General features: G+C 34.6%; 3 protein-coding genes and 1 pseudogene across 5 annotated transcripts; 2 read left to right on the top strand and 2 right to left on the bottom strand.

Moving 5' to 3' along the window:
* The first annotated feature begins 600 nt into the window (after nt 1-600).
* On the top strand, nt 601-5,907 carry LOC111303629 (U-box domain-containing protein 13-like). Of its 2 annotated transcripts, none has more exons than XM_022900022.2 (4): nt 601-1,007; nt 2,970-3,086; nt 3,478-3,933; nt 4,376-5,907. In XM_022900022.2, the coding sequence occupies exons 1-4, from the start codon at nt 738-740 to the stop codon at nt 5,543-5,545; spliced, it is 2,013 nt and encodes a 670-aa protein (XP_022755757.2). In that variant the 5' UTR covers nt 601-737; the 3' UTR covers nt 5,546-5,907. The 2 variants fall into 2 exon arrangements, with proteins under 2 accessions (XP_022755757.2, XP_022755759.2); XM_022900024.2 differs by having other exon boundaries at nt 874-1,011.
* Nucleotides 5,908-8,044: 2,137 nt separating this feature from the next.
* Nucleotides 8,045-9,884, bottom strand: LOC111304322 (dof zinc finger protein DOF2.2-like). Of its 2 annotated transcripts, none has more exons than XM_022900866.2 (2): nt 9,479-9,884; nt 8,045-9,303 (listed from the first exon to the last, which is right to left on the bottom strand). In XM_022900866.2, exons 1-2 carry the CDS (start codon nt 9,533-9,535, stop codon nt 8,431-8,433), a joined length of 930 nt encoding a protein of 309 aa, XP_022756601.1. In that variant the 5' UTR covers nt 9,536-9,884; the 3' UTR covers nt 8,045-8,430. The 2 variants fall into 2 exon arrangements, with proteins under 2 accessions (XP_022756601.1, XP_022756600.1); XM_022900865.2 differs by having other exon boundaries at nt 8,045-9,306; nt 9,479-9,883.
* A 6,613-nt stretch (nt 9,885-16,497) lies between these two features.
* Nucleotides 16,498-19,331, top strand: LOC111303625 (heat shock cognate 70 kDa protein 2-like). Its single transcript, XM_022900018.2, has 2 exons — nt 16,498-17,085; nt 17,332-19,331. The coding sequence occupies exons 1-2, from the start codon at nt 16,872-16,874 to the stop codon at nt 19,062-19,064; spliced, it is 1,947 nt and encodes a 648-aa protein (XP_022755753.1). The 5' UTR covers nt 16,498-16,871; the 3' UTR covers nt 19,065-19,331.
* A 754-nt stretch (nt 19,332-20,085) lies between these two features.
* LOC111303628 (uncharacterized) lies at nt 20,086-21,261 on the bottom strand (annotated as a pseudogene).
* Nucleotides 21,262-22,065: the final 804 nt, after the last annotated feature.

Below are 22,065 nucleotides of genomic sequence, written 5' to 3'. Positions count from 1 at the left end.
TAAGATTATTGAATAAAATAATATTTTATTTAATACATAAAAATCATGAAAAAAAATTATCAATTATAAATTTTAATATAAAATTATTATATGATAAAATTAATATAAAATTATAAGTATATAATTTTAACCGTTTAAGAAGATCAGACGTGATCAAAATCTAGAAGCACATCGAATAACAATAAAATTGAATCTGGGCCAAGTCGACCGACTCGGCCCTATATTTTTTTGAAAATTTTTTGACTGTTTTTTTTATAATAGGAATTCCCTATATTTTAGTTTAAGTAAATTAAAAAATATTTTTCAGAATCGAATTTATGCGCAAATTTAGACATGAAATTTTCGACCTTGTCTGAAAGAGAAAAAGCTCCATTTCACTGACTGCCAGGCGACTCACTAGCCGGCTTTAGTTTAGCCGAAAATATACAAACCCAATTCCAAACCGTAGCCGAGCTGAGCCGAACGAGGCACGTAAATAGACCAGACGCCACCCGAGTCTATCGATATTTATTTATAATCTTTCAATCCGGTCCGGTTCAATTTACTAAGCCGATCCGGGGAAGACAAAGGTCCAACGAGTCTGCAAATGAACTTTTCCCTGCCGTCAAAGTCTTCTCTCTAATGGAGACGAGTTTTTCCACCTTTTAGCTTTTTGGATAACTTTATTAGTTCAATCTCCATTCCGATCAAAACCTTGAAGTTTCAAAACGCGGCGTTTAGCAAGATCCTGATTCAGAATGGGAGAGGAGAAACGAGCGCTGGTGCAGAGCTTGATCGATGCGGTGAATCAAATAGCTTCAATCAGCGACTACAGATGCGGCGTTAAGAAAGAGTTTTGCAATCTCGCTAGGAGACTAAAGCTGTTGACGCCAATGTTCGAGGAGATTAGAGAAAGCAAAGAGCAAATCCCTGAAGAAACTTTTAAAGCGCTGGTCTCGTTGAAAGAAGCTTTGATTTCCACTAAAGAGTTGCTCAGATTCGGCTGTGAAGGCAGCAAGATTTACCTGGTGTGTGAGTATTGTTATTCGATTTCTTTTTCTGGATCTGTTTGGCTGCTGAGAAAGTTAAGGAAAATTAACTTGTTAAGTGCGTGGAGATAATCAGAATATTTCTAGCAAAATGAAGTATAAAATTCTAATATAATATTTGGTGCTGCATTTTCTTATTAATTCAAATAGGAAATTGATGTGGTTCTTTTAGTAAGTAGATAATTCAGCTATAATTTCATCCCATTTTCTTGTTCTTCTAATTTTTTTTTTTTCAAATAAATACTATGAGAAATTCTTATCACAAAGATTTTCAAGTATCATAGTCATCGATATATGCAAGGCTAAAGTCTCTAGTTCTGCGATAGATTTTTCGCTTTAAAAACTGATATAACGTTGTTGATTGAATTTTACGATTGTTCCTTTGTGTCTGGAATGTTGTCAAATTTGAACCATTCATTTATAACTTTTTTGATCCTCTTTTGTTTCGGTTGTTTCTGACCATGATATATCATCTAAGGATTAACTTGTCTCTTGTTATTTTTACATGCTCAACTCTGCCTCTAGTATTTTGTTTATGATATAAGGTTTTGAAAGCAACTGGTTTCATTATCATAATTGTAATTGGCGGGTATATGTCGTCAACATGGTATGTTTGGAAGCCTGTGAAAATTAAGGAGAATATTTTACAAGTGGGCTAGATTCACTCATTCATTCTGATTATGAAGATTTTGTTTCTTTATCCATAGTCCTTAGAGTTCTCGTTGGTCTGTTTCTGGTCTTGGATTCACAAGGTTCTTTGAGGAGGTTGTAAAAATGAGAGCAAGGTATGGAGGAGGAGGGAGAGAGATAGGAGGGGGGAGAGGAGGTGCTGGTTATTAGAATCCCAATATCTGTCTCCTAAGTTCCTGGCCTTGATGCTGTTTTTCTGAGCATTTCTGCACAAGCAATTATACGTAATTGGGTTGTCATATTCATTGGTTTTGCTGTGGTTTCTCTTAGAATCAAGAGAGATCTGTTTTCATTGGAATCCCCAATATATGGCCCTGAGGTTTGTACTGGTTGCTGTACATTTCTTTGTCAACAATAATATTGGTTTGTCATAGACATAGATTTTGGTGTTCAATTGTTGAGTTTGACAAAAAAAGTTTGCCATAACATTTCTCCTCATGTCCCTACTTTGAGATGGGTAGTAAAGAGGGGCATTCCAAGTGGCTGCAGCCTGCAAGCCATGGATGTGCTTGATTTATGGTATGGGTACTTTGTTGAGGCAATCAATGTGCATGGTTTCTTTTTCTTGGTTGTGAAGCCAAAGATTCATACTCTTTGTTATACCAGACTCCGAAATAGATGTGTGCACCCATGTTCTTTTGAAAAGGACTGGCATAAATGGATATACAAAGTTCTGAGGATCAAATTCCACTAATTTATTTTGCTTAAGTTCCATGCTTGAGCAATTCAATTTATGTCAAACTACTGCTTTCGTCTTCTTTTTCAAGATATATTTTGGCACAATGAATGCAATAGTTTCTCTCCTTGCTCATTCAATCTGGAATAGTATCACTCTATGTGCACTTTAGGTTGTGGTTAAGATTGACACTCATGTCATGTCTAACAAGAAAATTATGGTCTCAGAGCATCAATCTTTTAAAATGGCCAATGATATGTACTTTCTTTCTGATATTCTAACAGTTGGTTGCTCTATAATGAGAGAGAGAAGACAAGATAGTACCAAAAAAAAAAAAAAGGAGAGAAGCCATGAGTTTATAGCCACCAGGGAAGGTGTTTCTTTGATCTGTTTTGAATCAATACTATGGTATATTGTTAATTTTTGCAAGATTTATTTATTGCTAAAAGTACCTCTTTGAAAATCATGTTCTGCTTTAAGTGACAACTTTTAGCCCAAACCACTAATATGTTGATGAACTGGTTTGTCACTGCATTTGACTATTGAATGATAAACTATTTTTGTTCTGCTTACAGGTCCTAGAGAGGGAGCAGATTATGCAAAAATTTCATGAAGTGACAGCTCGATTGGAGCAAGCTTTGAGTGGAATTTCGTATGAGAATCTTGACATATCAGATGAAGTTAAGGAACAGGTATAAAAATATCAGTAGACATATGGTTGGAAGAATTACACAGTACATTTCTTATCCTCTTGTTATGTAGTATTAGGTCCTTTTCTGTGTATGACCTAAAGATGATTGCTTGAATCATAGTCATCTTAGACATGGAACAAATTGTCATCAAGCAGTCACAGTAATCATGATTAATTGCATTTTTTCTGGAGTTGCAAATGATTTGAGAAACCAAAGATTGTATGATAGAACTAAGCACGAAGAGACTCAACGAGAGCAACCAAAACTACATCTATTCCACTCTTAACACAATTCAGCCAGAGTTTGAGAAGCCTAAAGCAACGTTAGGTTACTTAATAATATTGTTTTTTTTAATTCAAAATGGTTACATGTATAATATTTGTGTGTTTAGGTTGAGCTTGTTCTAGCTCAGTTCAGGAGAGCTAAAGGAAGGGTTGATGCACCTGACGTTGAGCTGTATGAGGATCTATTATCACTCTACAACAAGAGCAATGATGCAGCAGCAGATCCAGATGTACTAAGGAAATTGGCTAAGAAGTTACAATTGGTGGGAATAGCTGAACTTATGCAAGAATCACTAGCACTCCATGAGATGGTTTCTGCCAGTGATGGAGACCCTGGGGAAACATTTGAGAAGATGTCAAACTTATTAAAGAAAATCAAGGATTTTGTACAGACAGAAAATCCTAACATGGATGCTCCTGCTAGAGTAAAGAATCTTCCTACTAGTAGCAGTGGGCAAGCAGCCACTGATGCAAATCACAAGAATCCAGTTATACCAGATGATTTCCGCTGTCCAATATCCCTGGAGTTGATGAAGGATCCTGTCATTGTTTCAACAGGGCAGGTATATTTGTTGTAGATTTCCAGCTCATGGTAGACCAAGATTTTTTTTCTTTTAATTTTTTTAATGATTTTCAGTCTTGAAAACCTCCTATCCCTCCTTTAGTCACTTAAATGTCTGTGAATGCTCCATTGTGCTTGATAAATTTATTTGGTTACCAACTAGCTTGTTGCACATATCATATTGTCATGCCATTAATTTATTTTTGGCCAAAAGTTACTGCTGGAAATGGTCCTAGTCATACATTGATTCTCTATTTAAATTGCTTGGGGTAACTAAACTCGAGGTTGCCATGCATGGATGCTAACTAAAAGACATTCATAACTTTGTGTTTTATATTATAACACATGTTTGGGAGACAACTGGACATGTATGCAAAGGCTGAAGTTTTGTTTACCATTATCTTTGTGCTATATTTTTAACAGTTTTCATTACTCTTCTATAGACTTATGAACGTTCTTGCATTGAGAAATGGCTGGAGCAAGGGCATGGAACATGTCCGAAGACACAACAGACCCTCAGTAACCCTGCCCTCACACCCAATTATGTATTGCGTAGTCTAATAGCTCAATGGTGTGAGGCAAATGGCATTGAACCACCCAAAAGACCCAGTAGTTCTCGACCTAGTAAAACCACATCTGCCTTCTCACCTGCTGAACGTACCAAGATTGAAATTCTCCTCCGTAAGCTCACATCCGGCAATCCTGAAGACCAAAGAGTGGCTGCAGGTGAAATCCGTCTTCTTGCCAAACGCAATGCAAATAACCGTGTGGCCATTGCTGAAGCTGGGGCCATACCTCTCCTTGTGAGCCTCCTTTTAACATCTGACTCACGCACCCAAGAACATGCTGTAACTGCACTTCTTAACCTTTCCATTTATGAAGATAACAAACGGAGTATCGTATCCTCTGGAGCAGTTCCTGGTATAGTCCAGGTGCTTAAGAAGGGGAGCATGGAAGCTAGAGAGAATGCAGCAGCCACCCTCTTCAGCCTTTCGGTAGTGGATGAAAATAAGGTGACAATCGGTGCCTCAGGAGCAATCCCTCCACTAGTGACACTGCTAAGTGAAGGTACTCAAAGGGGCAAAAAGGATGCAGCAACAGCACTCTTCAACTTGTGCATCTACCAAGGGAACAAGGGAAAAGCAGTGAGAGCTGGAGTTGTGCCCACATTAATGCATTTGTTGACAGAACCTGGAAGTGGAATGGTGGATGAGGCATTGGCCATACTTGCAATACTTGCTAGCCATCCTGAAGGGAAGTCTGCCATTGGAGCAGCAGAGGCAGTGCCAATTTTGGTAGATGTTATTGGAAATGGATCCCCAAGGAACAGAGAGAATGCAGCTGCAGTTTTGGTGCACCTTTGTGCCGGAGACCAACTACACTTAGCAGAAGCCCAGGAGTTAGGGGTGATGGGTCCTCTGGTGGACTTGTTGCAAAACGGTACAGATAGGGCCAAGCGGAAGGCTGCTCAATTGCTTGAGCGTATGAGCAGGCTTGTTGAGCAGCAAAAGCTGGCACAGGCGCTAGCTGAGGCCAAAGCAAAGCAGTCCCAGTCTCAGTCTCAGACTCAGCAACCACGGTCACCCTCTGTGGCAAATGCTGTTGATAGCTGACGTTCAATTTGCCTTAGTTTTTGTTCGATTTGTCACCTTATTTCTTTTTAGGGATTGGAGGAGGCGGTGGCTTTGCTTCAAAAGAGGAGGTGGAAGATCACCTGTCCAACCTGTAAGTTATTCATTTGTTTATGTGGAAGAATATATAATTCAAAGAACCAACAAAGTTCTGAGAAACAAAAGAAGAAAAAGGGAAAGAAAAGGGCCGAGTTGTACTTAACATGTATGTGAATTTTTACCATTACAACATATGTACGACTGTAATCATCCTCAGTTTTTATTAGAGAGATGTTTGTTGTATTGAAATCAAACTTTGTTTCCAAAGTCATATGTGAAAAGGAGATCTACTTGCTCAGGTACAACCTTGTCAACCTTGAATTTCATTCTGCATTCTATGTTTGCTACAATGTGTTAAATCATTTTGCTCCAAGCAGCTATATATATATTTTGGACATTTCGAATTAGGTTAAGTTAAAACCCAATTATAACATTCATTTCGTTATTTTGAAAAAGAAGAAAAGATCAAATCTCAACTTTGAAGCTTGTATTTAATGTTGTTTTTTCATTGTTTTAATTTTTTTTTTCAGACATTCGCTATGATTTTAGGACAAAACTGAGTCTAAAAAGCTAAAGTTGGATGTATATATACAGAAAAAAATTTACATGAAGTTTTATAGATAAAATTGATCAATTTTTTTATTAAAAATAAGTAAATCAAAATCAAAATCAAAAATCAAAATTGATATATTAAAGATTTTGTTACGTAGATCAAGAATGTAAATTTAAAAAAAAATCAATAAAATTTTATATATTTATTAAATAAATATTTTAAGTAAAAATATTGATAAAATTTTTAATGTCAAATTAATATCAATTAAATTTAAATTATAAATAAATTTTTTAATAATTTTTTTTACATATTATTAATTTTCATATTAAATTTTATCAATTTATTGATTTAGATTTTTTTATTAAAATCTTTGTTTACTTATTTCTAATAAAAGTTTCACGAACGTAGAATTCCAGGTAAGTTTTGTAGCTCTCCCTCTCTCTTTCTACGTTTCTGTCATCTCTTTCCATTTTTTTCATTTCTCATTTCTCACCCAAATGTAAAATGTCACTGTTTTTTTTTTTTTTTTCACTTTTCAGGTTCTATGCCCAACCGACTATCACGAAGAGAGAGACTGTCTTTTTTTTTTATTGAGGGGGGGGGGGTGGATTTGGATTTGCTTTATTAGTTGTTGCAAGGGAGTAGTCTTGGTCCTTGCAAAAGGCAAATATCCCCTTTGATTCCTTTTCTTTTCATTTGTTTAAGACAAAACCAACCCTAGTTGAGCTTTAACACTATTATTTTATTTATTAATTTATTTTTCTTTTACTTAGTGATTTTGCACCTTTAATTTCTTTAATCTGAGCTTTCTTTTTCTGGGATCACATTTGAAGCTTAATAACCACTCTTAAAAGAAAAGAAAACAAAAAGCAACCCATATATTTCAAAAGTTTTCTCTTCTTTTGACCATGCCATCCACTAGTTAAAAGAAAATTTTAATTCCTTCTATAAAAACTCTAGGTTACTTCACTCCCTTTAGTTTGGTACTTTGAAAATGGAATTTGCATGGTTTTGAGAGGGATTTTTGGCGTTTCCTTGGATTCTTTGTCTTGATTTGACATGAAAACTTTTATCTCCCACGCCCAACAAAATTAGTAAGCCCCGTATGGCTATATATATATATATATATATATGCATGGCCTGCAGGTGAACAGATTTCTTTGGGGAGGATAAAGACTGAAAAGAACAAACCTTTGATAAAAACTCACCTAATTTTAGTTAATTGCGAGACTAGGAGCTTTAGTTCAAGCTTTCCTACCCACGTACCTATATAAGAGAATGGAAATGGAAAAGCATGGGAGATGGAATCAATGTCGGAAATCGACAAGTGCAGATCATGCAACATGAAACATCGATTTTAAGTTCGTAAACATGCTCCAGACACCATGGAAGAGATTATTGGGTATAGTAACTTCAAAATAATGGTGAATTAAATTCATCATCACTAAAAGAGAAAGAGATCATAGGGATTAACGATGGTGCTTGTTATTATGTATCGTGTCAAGAGAGATTTCACTTTGGTATCTATTTTGTTGAGAAGCCAAGATGTAGATGACTTCATCAACTTTCTTGTTCAGCTAGAATTCCAAGAAGATTCTTTCAAAAACAGTAAAATACATATAGGAACCAAAGTTTAGGATGATTTTATGCAACTTAAACAACAGTGTCAATCTCAGCTTTTTTTTTTTTTTTACATGGATGGCAGTCCCAAGTTCTCTCTAGTAGAATATTTTCTTGCTCATTCTTCTAATGAACATTTTTGCAGAATTGTGGCTGATATGATGATTTGCCGAAAGGACTATCTTTCTTTCTTCATAGCGAGGCAACCTTGTACAAACAGTTATGCAAGAGCAAAAACAGACAAGAGAAAGAAGTTACCAGGAAGGATATTTCACAGGGAAGTCAGAAAACAGATCCCATAACTTCAGACACAAACATAGACAAATCTGTAAACAAGCCCATGCAAACAAAAGACCAAAGACATAGCTTAAGAAACCCCAAAATATATAGTACAAAACAACATTAATTCTGCCAATCTTTGTTTTTTCGTCGATAGATGTTGATGATGAGACAAGTTCCTCAGTGAACCTTGCAATTTCACTATCCATTATTTAGTTTTTGATATTGAAGCATGTGAGCGAATCAAGGTGATCGAATTAAGTAACATTACAACTTATGTCAACTATCTGTCATTAAAGCTGCTGCGATAACTGGAAGCAGCTGAAGCTTCAAGATCAGCTTTAAGCTGCTGTCTATCAAGAAAGATTGAAACTAGCTATAAGAGATGATTAGTACTAGAAGAGTTGAGACCGGATAAATCTGTCCAACTATTTCCTCCCCAGTATTGATTATTCTCCGGAACACCCAACGGTGGTCTTGATAAATTAATTAGCCCTTGGGTGTTTTCCATTTTCACTGGAGCTAGCTGAGAAACCCTAGAGCTTGAACTCATGGAACGAAGAAGCTGGCTTTCTCCCACCACAGATGATGATGCTTCCATACCCTCACTTTGAAATGGATATAAACCATTTGTTGGCTCCAAGAGAGGGAACTGCTGATGAGTTCCTCCTACTGATAAAATAGCACTGCTCATGCCTGAGTTAGTTCCTATCTGAAACCCCATATCAGCTTGCTCACTAGCACCACTTGTTGCCCCTATCTGACATTGAATTCCACTAAAGTCTAAGCCAATATTTCCCAAACCATACTGAGAAAAAGTTTGCAAAGAAGCCATGAAGGGTAAATGAGGCGTTTGCTGTAGCAAATGGTCAGTGATTTCAGAAGCTGAACCTACTTGCTTCTCTGCTGAAGCTGGTGATTTTGAGCTACTTTTGTTTTTCTTGTTTCTTCGGCATCCACCACCAACTGGAACACATCTAAGGGCACCTCCTCTAGTCCAATACCGCCGACATGCCTTGCAAAAGTGGCGTGGCTGTGAGAGGCTATAGTTATTGTAGTAGCAAAATTTGGTGTTGCTCGACTCACACCGTGGACATTTCAGGACTGCTTCTGGCAGTGGAATCTTGGCTAGCCTGGCTAGATCAGCCATCGAACCAGGCCTATTGGAGCTAGCACCAGCTCCAACATGTGGAGCTGGAGGAACAGGTGGAAGCTGAGGATTTTCACTGCCAGTTCCTTGCTGATTATGCTGCTGCAAAACATACATAAATATCCAAAGCAATTTTTACAATTTGTAAAGAAGAAAATATTAGTATATTCAGGAAAAGATCACAAAGGAATGGGAATATTTATCTTTTTAATTATCTTTTATTTTGGGTACAGAAGCTGTGTATAGAAATTGATGAAGAAAAGAAAAACCTCACCTGCTGCCTGTTAAGAGGATCTAAATAGGCTGGAACATCATGAGATGAGAAAACCATGGTTAATTGTTTGCTGCTCTCTTTTCTCTTTTATAAAGGTTGATGGATTCTTTAGGAAAAAATCACACCAAGGGAATACCAGAGGCCAAGAAAGCAAAGAGAAAAGAGAATTAATTAAAAGAGAGGAGGGAGATGGAAAGATAGGGTGGTGGGGGAAGGAGAAGAAGATGGCTTTTGTTTATTTATTTATTTGTTGCTGTGTTCCTTTCATTCTCTCATATCTCTCTCCTTTTTGTTTTTATTATTATATTTTTAGGGTTTGAGTGGACGAAGATTTTCTTCGCCTATAATCTTTCTTTCTTCATGCTCTGGACTGTTTTGTTATAATATTGCTCAAAAAGAGATTTCATGCATGGGGGGAGATAGAGTGCGTTTATATAGCTCATGGCAAGAAATTATCACCCTTTTGCCTTTATGGTGGGATCACCTTCGAATTAATCTAATTCTTCATCAAAGGAAGTCATTCGCCCCAAGAATACACAAACACACACACACGTGTGAGGGATTAACTTACATAATATATATTTTTTTTAATTTTAATTTTAATAGATTTAAGAGATTAAAAAAATAATATAATTTTATCTTTTAGATTTATTAAATTTAATAATTAAAAAAAATATAAAACTAACAAAATTTTACATTGTGTAAATTAATCCTTCTCATATGCATGTGTGTGTATGTATATATATAATGTTAATTATATATATATATATATAACTTATGTTTTATTGGAAGAAAAGGACGGTTTAATTCAATTTTGTATTTATTAAAGAATAAGATGCTCAACTATTACCATATTGATGATTTTTTAATGAAAATTTATTAATTTGTCAAATATGATTTTTTTTATTACAGTTGTATTCTCGAGTTTCCCATGAATTTTCCATTTTCCTTGTAAACTATGATCAACTTTTTAATAAAAGCCATAATTGTATGTTGATCTTTTCCTTTTGGCCATGGCTTAATATATTTAATATTTAAGAATAACATAATCATTCAAAAGTAACAAGCCATTTGGTCTATTTTCCCACAGCCCTCTTTAAGCAGTAGGCTGCTCTTCTCCTGAGATTGAATCTTCACCATCGAGTCTTACATTAATCTTCAACCTCCATTCAACAAAAGAAAACATTTATAAATAAAATGCAATTAAGTAAGATTTCTTTATTACATTATTTTTTTTTAGTTCTTAATTTACCCTTAAAATTCTCCCTATCCTATTATATATTTGATTAAAGAGGACATTATGTACTTAATTTTTCTCAAATTCGTAACTTTTAAATGTTAATTGATTTAAGAAATAGTCGGTTAATACATTATTTTTTTTCAAAAACATAACTGATTTTTCCAAGAGAAAAGTTATATAGGCATGAAAAACATACATACAATATGTATATATTATTAATTTTTTCTCATCACACAAATTTTTTTTTTTTTAAATACCATCACAAAATTGTCGTTTCCGAATTCTATAGTGCTATAAGATCTTTTAAAGTCAATTTCAATTTAAGAAAAAAAGAAAAAGACAATGGGTGTATTCAATCTTCATCAACTTTTTACGCAGAAAATTTTCTTTGTTGTACTTAAACTTTATTGCGTAGACCATGCATTAAATATTTGAGCAACACCAATGGCAATTTGCAATTTGTATTTCTTCTCTTTTCCCTTGTTAATTATTCCTCTACTCTTTTCTCTATTGAGTCCTCCTTTTATTGGATTGAGACAGCAAATAGAGAAAGTGGAGAGAAATTATGGAAAATTACTTTGTTTGGTGAGAGGGCAGCTGGAAAAAATTAAAGAAGATGGAATGGGAAATTAACATGAACCATACCCATCCATACATATCTTCTTCAATAAAGAATTTGACTTCTATACTCAAAAAGAGTTATTCTCTATATTCAATGAACTATATATATAATATATAGCCAAGGAACTACTCCTTCCGTCCCAAAAATATTTGTTATATATTGATTTTCACAAAATTTAAGAAAAAAAGCTCTTACTTTAATGCATTTAATATTAAATTTTAATATTTTTTATAAAACTAAAGTTCTATGATTTTTAATGTCAAAAAATAAAAAAATCATAAAAATTAATTTTAAAATAAGTAAGAGTTTTAACTATTCAAAAAAGTAAATAAAAATAATTTTGAGACATTTCAAACAGGAAAAATGGATTAAAAAAAAAAAAAAGGAGGGAGGGAGTATTAAATTTACCCTTCATTCATCCTACATCCATGGTTGGTTTAATGTGCTACTAATATTGGCTTCAATGGTACCTTGGGTTAAAATTGCAAAGTATTTATTTATTACGAGAAAATTTATCTTCATAATTAAGGTTTTTTCTATATAAATAAAACCTAAACTTGTTGAATGTCATTTTTTATGGATAATTGAATGAACCGACTAAAATTTTGAGTTCATAATCAACATCTATTTGCTAATATATATGTTCGTAATAACTAATCATAGGTATTTGTCTATCTTTGAAACACGTATTCGATTTCTTTTAATATAGCTCAAATGGAAAGCAGAGATTCAAGATAAAGAGATTTCTTTTGTAGAAGAAAGATCACATGATTATGATCAGTTGATATTATGTGTTGGTTACAAATACCTCAAAATGTTTTAGAATACTTTTATGAACATTCCTTTATAACGATGCTTTGTTATACTAAAAACAAAGAGCATATTGGCCTTATCAACATGATGCTCCCTGGTAATTAATAATTAAATTTAAGAATGTGCAAACCAAACCTTACCGTACCATATCATTAACTTTAACTTTAACATATAGTAATGTTTTGGATGCATGATTTAGTAAATATTCCAAAAACAAAGCTAACAACATTAAAGGTTGGGCATATACAAAATATTTTAAAACCGAAAATACAATTTCAACTATTTAGACTTAATTTAGCGATGTTTATCCTTTCTTTAGGAGTATTGAAGTTCAAGATTCGAATTTTCTTTGTCCCTTCTATTTTCTCTTCATATGTGAATTTGATAACTTTAAATATAATATAATAACATGATAAAAAAAATGATGATTTAATTTTTAGTAAAATTGTATATAAGTTAGACGAAAGCTAAAAAATATGTTTCGTATTTTTGAGTGATAGGGTAAAAAGTTGTTTAATTAATTAGGTTTTAGCCTTACTATTATAAAAGTAAAGATAACAAAGAAAATTTTTGCTTTTCCTCTTCCTTAGGGGTGAGAATGAGAAACAAATAGACTCATTACAGTACGTAACTCTATTTTCCAACTAAAAGAAACCAAAAAAAAAAACCCCATTAGCTATGATCCGTCATTATCTGTGATACCTTTCTTTCTATTTCCCAAAATTCTGATACGGCAAGCCATGACCCTACTTCCCTTAATAACGAGAAATCAAATCAACTTTATCTTATTCTCCTTCATCTAAATCATCCTCGAACAACGTACATTCCAAGTGAAGAAAAATCGGCATATACTCTATGCCTTAGAAGTTTTTTTTTTTTTTTTGGTGAAATAATGTGGCGACAAAGGGGAAAATCAACATCAATAATCTTTTTTCTTCTTTTTGTCATGAGATGCTAATGGTAGGAATTCCAAAGCCAAGTCGGCTAAGGGCGTCGTTCCTATTGCATAATATACTTTTCTAATCAAAATCTATGGAACATAAACGGTTTATTTGGATAATGAAGAAAAGACTAATACCAACGACACCGGCACTCTCTTCCTACATAAAGGAAAGTGCACAACTCAGGGATAAGTTGAGAATGAGTTATAAATAGTGAGATCTGTAATTTAAAAGCGTGTTGGGTGTATAAAATTATGATATGATAAAATAAAATTAAATTAAATAATATCATTTTATCTTATATTTAATGTGTATAAGAATTAAAATATGATAATTTTATATATTGATCAAAATTATCCTTTCTTAAAATTTATATAATTTAAATTATTGATTTAATTTTTAAGGATATAATAAGATATATAATTCAATCTCATAAATTAAAATAAATTTTTTCACTTTAGAAAGATTAAATCATCCTATGCCAATAGGATGATTAATCCTCTTTTTAATAATATCTCTTTTTGTAATACAAATCAAATACAATATAGTATGATTATCATCTTATCCTATCTATCATCTTATATAATAAATATGATCTAAATTTATTAGATATTACCTTTTTAAAATAATTATATGAACCAACTGATTATAAATTCAAACTAAACTTAATGCTCCCGTAGTGATAAATTAGCCCTAATTAACGTTCAATCAAAGTATCATTGAATAAAATTGTATTAAAAAGTTTTGAATTATTGATGAAGGTTAGTATTTCTTTCAAGAGAGACCTATTAAATCCTACAATATAAGAAGAAATTTAAAAAAGAACTTTTCTTATACAAATTAGCTAGCCTTACCTATTTTGAGTAAAATTAAAGAGGTAAAATGGGTATATTCAACTCTTATTGGATAATTGAATGTGACATCTATCAAATTTCTGATCAAATTTATTATCATCAAATTAATAATTCACTCCTGTCCTTTTCATAAAATTGCAAAAGGAAAGATAAAATCATATTATTATATATCATGCCTTATCATGCATACCAATTATGAATCATAAACTTAAAATTAATGAATTTTCCCATAATCACATTTTTTTATAAAATATTAAAATTTTAATTTTAATGATTAAGGTTTAGTTTCAAATATTAAAAAAAAATTTAATTAATTTGAAAAGAGAATATTTAAAGAAACTCACGATTTCTTAATTAATAGTCATACCATATATAAGATTTTAATCAAGAGTAAATTCTTCCCCAGCCTCTAATTCTTGAGTGGGGTCTTAGTTTATCTCCCACGTGCATGTAGTTTTGTATTTAATTTTACTGGCATTATTAATTTATTATTCAATCTTTCTAGCTCTTTGCTTTGTTTTTTTATAAACAAAAAAAAAATCGTAAAAATAAAATGATTATAGGCATTGAAATTTAAATTTTAAATTTATTAAAAAATATTTTTAAAAAATAATTATACAAATTAACTGACTTAAATCTTAATTATGCTTTGATTTTCTTTGCATATGATGTAATATCTACCGTCTTGTATACATACATATATATTTCAATTTCACTACTACAATTATTATTCTCATTGTTATTGTCATTAATTTTCAATATCTATCGTCAATCCAAATTAATTTTTAATCAATTAGGGTTTTGTAGAAGAGAAATTACATGTCCTCCGTTGATGCAATATAAAAGATAATCCCCATTCATTCCCTACCTTTTTTTTTCTTACAGGGCTTGTATTTATATGGATCTTACATCTCATGGAAACTGGTACAACTCGAGGGGGTCAACTAGATGAGCAGACATGGTTTCCCACTTTGCAAAGAGAGACAGAGTACCTTGTCTGCTGTCGAAGACAGAAATCTGTTAAATTTTGGATTTCGACCCCTCAGCTCTCGTAACCAAAACTTTACCTCATAATTGCACGTGCAAATCTGACACCAATGAGATGCTACGCTTTCACTTCTATATAGCTTCCCAGGGAAGAGCAGGCATATAATAACCAAGGGCAGGGCATTGCCTTATAGCTAGCAGAAGTTCAGAGGACCAAAACCGAAACCACTGAAAGAGAAGCTAAGCTATAGCTCTCATGTTCTGTCTGAATCTGACCATGATTCATCAACATCCTTGAGAGAGATTTCTAGGTATTCAGGTTCAATTATACCAGTGTACTAACTTATTCCGGTATCATTCATGGCTAACATCAGCCAAAGCGTGCTCATTTTTTGTATTAATTCTTCGGATTTCAAAACAAAAAGTTATTCCATTGTTCCTGTTCGTGTCGAGCTATGAGCTGAAAGATAGAACTCTGAAATTACAAGAGAGAAAGAAAGCCAGTTAAACAAAACGATAATAAGTGTTCCCTGCATTTATGCTTGGAGACTTAAATCAAAAATCAATCAAAGATGAAGGTTAGATGAAGAATAAAAATAAAAAAAGGATTGAAAAAAGCCAGATTAGATAATACTATGATGGTTCTATTTATAAATGAAAAGTAAGTGATTTGAGACAATTTAAGTTGCCCGAGACCTGCCCAACGTTGAGATGACTTGACAAACCGAGCTTATTTGAACGTTAACTATACTCAGAGGATGATAAATTAGCGTGAAGAAAAACCTGTTGGATAGATTAATGACAAAACCGAACTTATTTAACATTATGATTGCAAGTCAGTACATATCAGATCAACACAAAAAATCAAAATACTCATATATGATCTACTAATAGCCTCTAATAAAGGAAGATTATCAAAATACTCTTTTGAACTTAAAAATTCCCACTTGCAATTCTTTTGCCTCCTCTTCGTGTCTAAATTTGAGTCCAAAATCTTAATGATCTCCCTTCTTCATGTTCTACAGCTAGTGCCCTGTCCTATCAGCTACGAAATAGATTTATGATTGCCAATCAAGCAGCCATTTTTGGGTAATTTAGCCCAAAACCAGCACATAAAACCCAAAGTTCGGCAGAAATTGAGTATACAATTCAAACTCCAAGACGTTCAGAAAAGAAAAGGGAATGGGGCGAAGGATGCTTTTCCCCACATCCAACAGGAAAAGGAAAAGAAGTCTGAGCCTTTTGCTTTGTGCTTTTAACATTTAATATTATCAGTTACAATAGTGTGCTAGATGATGCTACCACTTTGTTTCCTGTTACTTTTTAGTAGAGTTGTCTCTTCTTCTTGGCTTTTTCTTTTTTTAAATATTATTATCAATTATTTTTATTTTTTCTCTTTTTATATATATTTTTAAATATGTAGTATTTTTATTTTAATATATGTAAAAAATAAAATTATTTACTATTTATTTCACCTGCTAAGGACTAATGCTATTATTATAAATACTAATCTTAATGTAATATTTTTTTTTATATTTAAGATTGGTAATCTTTGTATTATTGTAGACAAAATACAATGTCTTAAGGAAGCCCAGCCCAAGTAGTTTATAAACAAACACAAGCTTTCTCTAATTTTATCAATGGCAATTCATCCTTGTCAAGTTTAAGAATGCAGATTTGAAAACTCCCAAACAAGCCCTAACTTCCAGAGCCATGACCATGCATAATAGAAACGAAATATTAAACCAGTTTGAATAGGAAAACCCCGTCTCCATCGAATACGGTCAGGATCTCAAAACAGTTACACAAACATAAAAGGAACATTCTCCAAACTTCAAAATCCATTAACCTTCTTCATTCATCGGTTTCTCAGAAACTCTATTTTTCCCTGTCGTTTTTTTTTTCTAACTTGAGTCTCTGCAGTTAGAGTTTTACAATGGCTGGCAAAGGTGAGGGGTCGGCAATCGGGATTGATCTGGGGACTACCTACTCGTGCGTGGGTGTTTGGCAACATGATAGGGTGGAGATTATTGCTAATGATCAGGGGAACAGAACAACACCGTCCTACGTGGCTTTCACTGATAGCGAGCGTTTGATTGGCGATGCTGCTAAGAACCAGGTTGCCATGAACCCTATAAACACTGTCTTTGGTGAGTTGTTCGATTCTTTTTGGTCGAATGTTTCTAGTTTAATGTTGTTGTTGTTGTTGTTGTTGTTGTTGTTGTAAGATAACATAACATTACTAGGCATGCATGCATGCGTGCATGTTTTAATCTGATCTTTACATGTTTGTTATGCAGAATAATGATACAAATCTGTAAAATCAAACATGTTAGGTTGTTTTGGTGATATGTTGTAATTTGTAATATTAATTGTTTCTGGTTTTATGATATCAGATGCAAAGCGGTTGATAGGGAGGAGGTTCAGTGACGCATCCGTCCAAAGCGACATCAAGTTGTGGCCTTTCAAGGTTTCCCCTGGTGCCGGTGACAAGCCGATGATCTCAGTTACATACAAAGGTGAAGAGAAGCAATTTGCTGCTGAGGAAATCTCCTCTATGGTTCTCATGAAGATGAAAGAGACGGCAGAGGCCTATCTGGGTTCGACAGTGAAGAATGGTGTTGTTACTGTCCCTGCATACTTCAATGACTCACAGCGTCAGGCCACGAAGGATGCTGGTGTTATTGCAGGCCTCAATGTCATGCGAATCATCAATGAACCAACCGCGGCTGCTATTGCTTATGGACTTGACAAGAAAGCTAGTAGTGTTGGCGAGAAGAATGTGCTCATCTTTGACCTCGGAGGTGGTACTTTTGATGTCTCTCTCCTCACCATCGAAGAGGGGATTTTCGAAGTGAAAGCCACGGCTGGAGATACACACCTTGGAGGAGAAGATTTTGATAACAGGATGGTAAACCATTTTGTGCAGGAGTTCAAGAGGAAGAATAAGAAAGACATTAGTGGAAGTCCCAGGGCCTTGAGGAGATTGAGAACTTCTTGTGAAAGAGCAAAGAGGACTCTATCCTCCACTGCTCAAACCACTATTGAGATTGACTCTCTGTATGAAGGTATTGATTTCTACTCTACGATTACTCGTGCTAGATTTGAGGAACTCAACATGGACCTCTTTAGGAAGTGTATGGAGCCAGTAGAGAAATGCCTAAGGGATGCTAAGATGGATAAGAGTAGTGTACATGATGTTGTACTTGTTGGTGGGTCTACTAGGATTCCAAAGGTACAACAGCTATTGCAGGACTTTTTTAATGGAAAGGAGCTCTGTAAGAGCATTAACCCTGATGAGGCCGTTGCCTATGGTGCGGCTGTACAAGCTGCCATTTTGAGTGGTGAGGGCAATGAGAAGGTTCAAGATTTGCTTCTTTTGGATGTCACCCCTCTCTCCCTTGGGCTGGAAACTGCTGGTGGAGTCATGACTGTTCTTATTCCAAGGAACACCACAATACCTACCAAGAAGGAACAAGTTTTCTCTACTTACTCGGATAACCAACCTGGTGTATTGATTCAAGTCTACGAGGGTGAGAGAACAAGAACAAGGGACAATAACTTGCTTGGTAAATTTGAGCTTTCTGGCATTCCACCAGCTCCTAGGGGTGTGCCTCAAATCACTGTTTGCTTTGACATAGATGCCAATGGCATCTTGAATGTCTCTGCTGAGGACAAAACCACAGGGCAAAAGAACAAGATTACAATCACCAATGACAAGGGCAGGCTGTCCAAGGAAGAGATTGAGAAGATGGTTCAAGAAGCAGAGAAATATAAATCAGAGGATGAGGATCACAAGAAGAAAGTGGAGGCTAAGAATGCATTGGAGAATTATGCATATAACATGAGGAACACAGTCAGGGATGAGAAGATTGGTGCTAAGCTCAATCCATCTGACAAGAAAAATATCGAGGATGCAGTTGAGCGGACCATCAATTGGCTGGACAGCAACCAGCTGGCTGAAGCTGATGAGTTCGAGGATAAGATGAAGGAGCTTGAAAGCATTTGCAACCCCATCATTGCCAAAATGTACCAAGGTGCTGGTGGTGATGCAGATGGTGGAACCGGCGCTGATGCACCTCCAGCTGGCGGAAGTGGAGCTGGCCCCAAGATTGAGGAGGTTGACTAGGAGGAATGAAACACAAACATGTCCTTCTAGTTTTTTTTCTTTTTTTGGGCTGTTCGTTCATATATAGCTGGATTTTAAGAGATCTTGATTTGGATATTCAGGTCAATAATAACTTAGGGCCAAATTTCGATTTTGTTTTCAGCATTTCCTGTTTCCGTTCTAAGTGGATTTAGAACTTAAATTTACTTGTTATTGATGTTCTCTTGAGATGAAACTCTCTGCTCAGTGCTCACTTACGCTACTAAGGAAGGGTTTTTGCTCCTTTTCCCTCTGTGTTTACTAGCCCATTTTATCAGTCAAAATCTGAATGCAATTGAAGTGTTGGAGGAGATCAAAGGCTGACAGAAAGAAAACAAGAGAAACATGGATTAGTTCTAGGCACAGTGCTGTCCCTACCCCCTTTCTTATTTCATTTGTTCTACATGGTAGTTTAGCAAAAATAAAAACAGAAAAGAAACTTGATGGAGCTCATCTAACAAAAGGCGAATTTTCTCCAACAAATGTAATCAGGCAGGGAGAGGGGGAAAGTTTCTGCATAACTTTCAACTGTTTGAGTTGGGAAAAAAGGATTAGCTGTACAACACTTTGCCATTATTGTAAACACATGTCTCAACAATGCCTAGAAACTTTAATCATGCTCACGTCTATTATTACTGATGTATAATACACATTGTATCTTGTACCAGAACTGGAAAAAATAACCTACGAAGGATAAAGTTACTTTAAGAAATGTAAAGTAAAAAGGAAAGAATTGTTAGACAATGACTGGGAGCACAATGGAGCACAATGGAGCACATGAAGGAATGCTAGTTTAAGTGAGGCCCAGGGAACATGGAGGATGGACAAAAACCAGATTGGTCCCCCCACTTTGAATGACCAACATCCTAAACATCAATCTGTAGAATTTGTCAGTTTGGCTTAATTCAAGATGCCTTGCCTAACAAAATTTTGCAGATTGGTCATGGCTATCTCAACCCCAAAAGATTCCCCCTCGACCCCCCCCCCCCAATAAAAAGAAGAAAATAAGTGTTTTTTTTTATTCTGGAAACTTATTAAATTAATACATAAGTATAAATTAAAAAAAAAAAAAAAAACTCATCTAGCAGGAACCTAATGAACATTGTCTTTTTTGTCTAGAGGTCTGAATATTGCAGGAGAAGCCGTCAATGGCAGTACCTGAGAAGAACCTGGAGCGTATTGTGGTAAATATTGGAGAGGTTTTCTGTTCTTACCAACAACGAATTTAAGGAAAGACCCCTCTGCCTCTTCTGTTAAGATTGTGTACTATTAACAGCTTTAAGACCAGAATCTTGAAGGGAACCACCATTATCCTGTTGTAACCTTTTCTCAGCTTCTAGCATCAATCTTCTTAAAAGTTCCTCTTCTGCAGCCCTTAAGAACTTCAATTTTGGAGGAGGTGAAGATCGCAGCTTATTTAACTCTGCCTCTGTCGATGATTGAAAGAGAGGGTTGAATCCTTGGCGTTGATAAGAATCCAAGGGGTTCAAGGAAGATGCCTTCAAGGATGGAGAAGCCAAAGGACTAAGAAAAGGAGTGTCAACAGTTAGTATAAGATCACTCAAGCTCCTTGTTCTTGATCCTTTTCTGCTCCTATCACCTTTAGACCTGCCATCTTCTGACTCCAAATCTTCCTTGGTTTCCTCCTTGATTGTGAAGAGAAATCTCGGTGGACCTACCAGATTGTGAAGTCTCATGAGCTCTGATTCCACACCTTCTTCCCCAAAACCCTTTAGCGGCAAATCCTTGCTTGAGCCAAGTTCCTGGTCTGGCTCAGCACCATTGGTAACTTGATCTTTAACTAAATCTTGGTTGTTGTTGTTAGTGGTGGCTGCATGCAAAGAAGCAGATTTCTTCCAGCAGAAAAGTTGAATAAGCTCCTTTGCATAGTCGCTGTAATCATCTTCAACTTCTCAGCTAGCAATTCTCTTCTTCCACCAAAGCAAATAGTAAAGCTCAGCAACAAGAGCCAATAGAAGACAACCAAAAACCAAACTTAAACCAATGCCTAATCCACTAAAAGATATCATCTTTGCTTGGAAATTCACATCTCCTGGATATACCTAAAAAGTTGTAAGAAAAAAAGAAAAAAAAAAAGACCTTTAGATCATGCCAGAACTTCCATGAGAGTTGCGCAAGCCAAACCAAAAGCCCATTTTCAAAGGGAAACAACAATGGAATATTGAAGTAGCAGGAGAAAATATAAAACCCAAAAGACCCCAGCTAACCTTCACTTTTGGCAAAACATTAGGGGCCACGCATATTTGCCTAAAGCACGCGCCATGAGGAATGTGAGGATTTTTCAGTAACAGATAAACTTACCTTATACGTCCAAAATCTCTCAGCAACAACTGAACGCCACAGAAATAGTGTAGACTAGCCAATGGAAACAAAAACCTTTGCTTGATGTGTGATGTAACGTCCAACTTAAAATCACTCCAACCTGAATTTTGTTAAGAAATTAATATGCACGTGCACCACCCATAAATAAAATAATAAAATAAAATAAAAAATAACAACATAAATATATTTATTTTGATTCACCTCAAAATATTTTATTTCAAATCTAATCCATTATTGAGAGACTTTTGAAATGAGAAAAGTCACCAAAAACTCATTACTCAAAATTCAATTACACATTTTTAATAACTTACTCACCTAACTATTTTCTTAGTATCTAACTATTTAAGATTTTCAAACTAAAACGAAAAATATCTTATTTATAAAGGTGAAACTACTTATACATTTATCAAACTTTCGATGTGGGATACAAAACAAACTCAAAACTCTTATAACTTTAATGTGAAATTCTGAGATTTAAGGTAAATCTCAATAAATCCTTCGTTGACTTGAATCTTCAAATACTTCAACAGTATCTATAAAGCTAACACGTTTGACTTTTTTTTTTATCACAGAAATCCTAGCAATTAAGCTTCTTTTATGCATGTACAAGTGATTTTTGATCTTATTCTTTTGTAGAATC

This window comes from Durio zibethinus, chromosome 13 (assembly GCF_047325235.1).
Source record: "Durio zibethinus cultivar Kanyao isolate XHJ-2024 chromosome 13, ASM4732523v1, whole genome shotgun sequence".
NCBI lineage: Eukaryota > Viridiplantae > Streptophyta > Magnoliopsida > Malvales > Malvaceae > Durio > Durio zibethinus.
This window is presented reverse-complemented; position numbering and strand designations above follow the sequence as displayed.

Bases quoted from the DNA above. Each gene is read 5' to 3' on its own strand.
- LOC111303629 (XM_022900022.2), top strand. From the start codon at position 738: ATGGGAGAGGAGAAACGAGCGCTGGTGCAGAGCTTGATCGATGCGGTG. The intron at 1,008-2,969 runs GTGTGTGAGTAT...TTCTGCTTACAG, and splicing joins AAGGCAGCAAGATTTACCTG to GTCCTAGAGAGGGAGCAGAT. The intron at 3,087-3,477 runs GTATAAAAATAT...TTGTGTGTTTAG, and splicing joins CAGATGAAGTTAAGGAACAG to GTTGAGCTTGTTCTAGCTCA.
- LOC111304322 (XM_022900865.2), bottom strand. From the start codon at position 9,535: ATGGTTTTCTCATCTCATGATGTTCCAGCCTATTTAGATCCTCTTAAC. The intron at 9,307-9,478 runs GTGAGGTTTTTC...TATGTTTTGCAG, and splicing joins ATCCTCTTAACAGGCAGCAG to CAGCATAATCAGCAAGGAAC.
- LOC111303625 (XM_022900018.2), top strand. From the start codon at position 16,872: ATGGCTGGCAAAGGTGAGGGGTCGGCAATCGGGATTGATCTGGGGACT. The intron at 17,086-17,331 runs GTGAGTTGTTCG...TTATGATATCAG, and splicing joins CCCTATAAACACTGTCTTTG to ATGCAAAGCGGTTGATAGGG.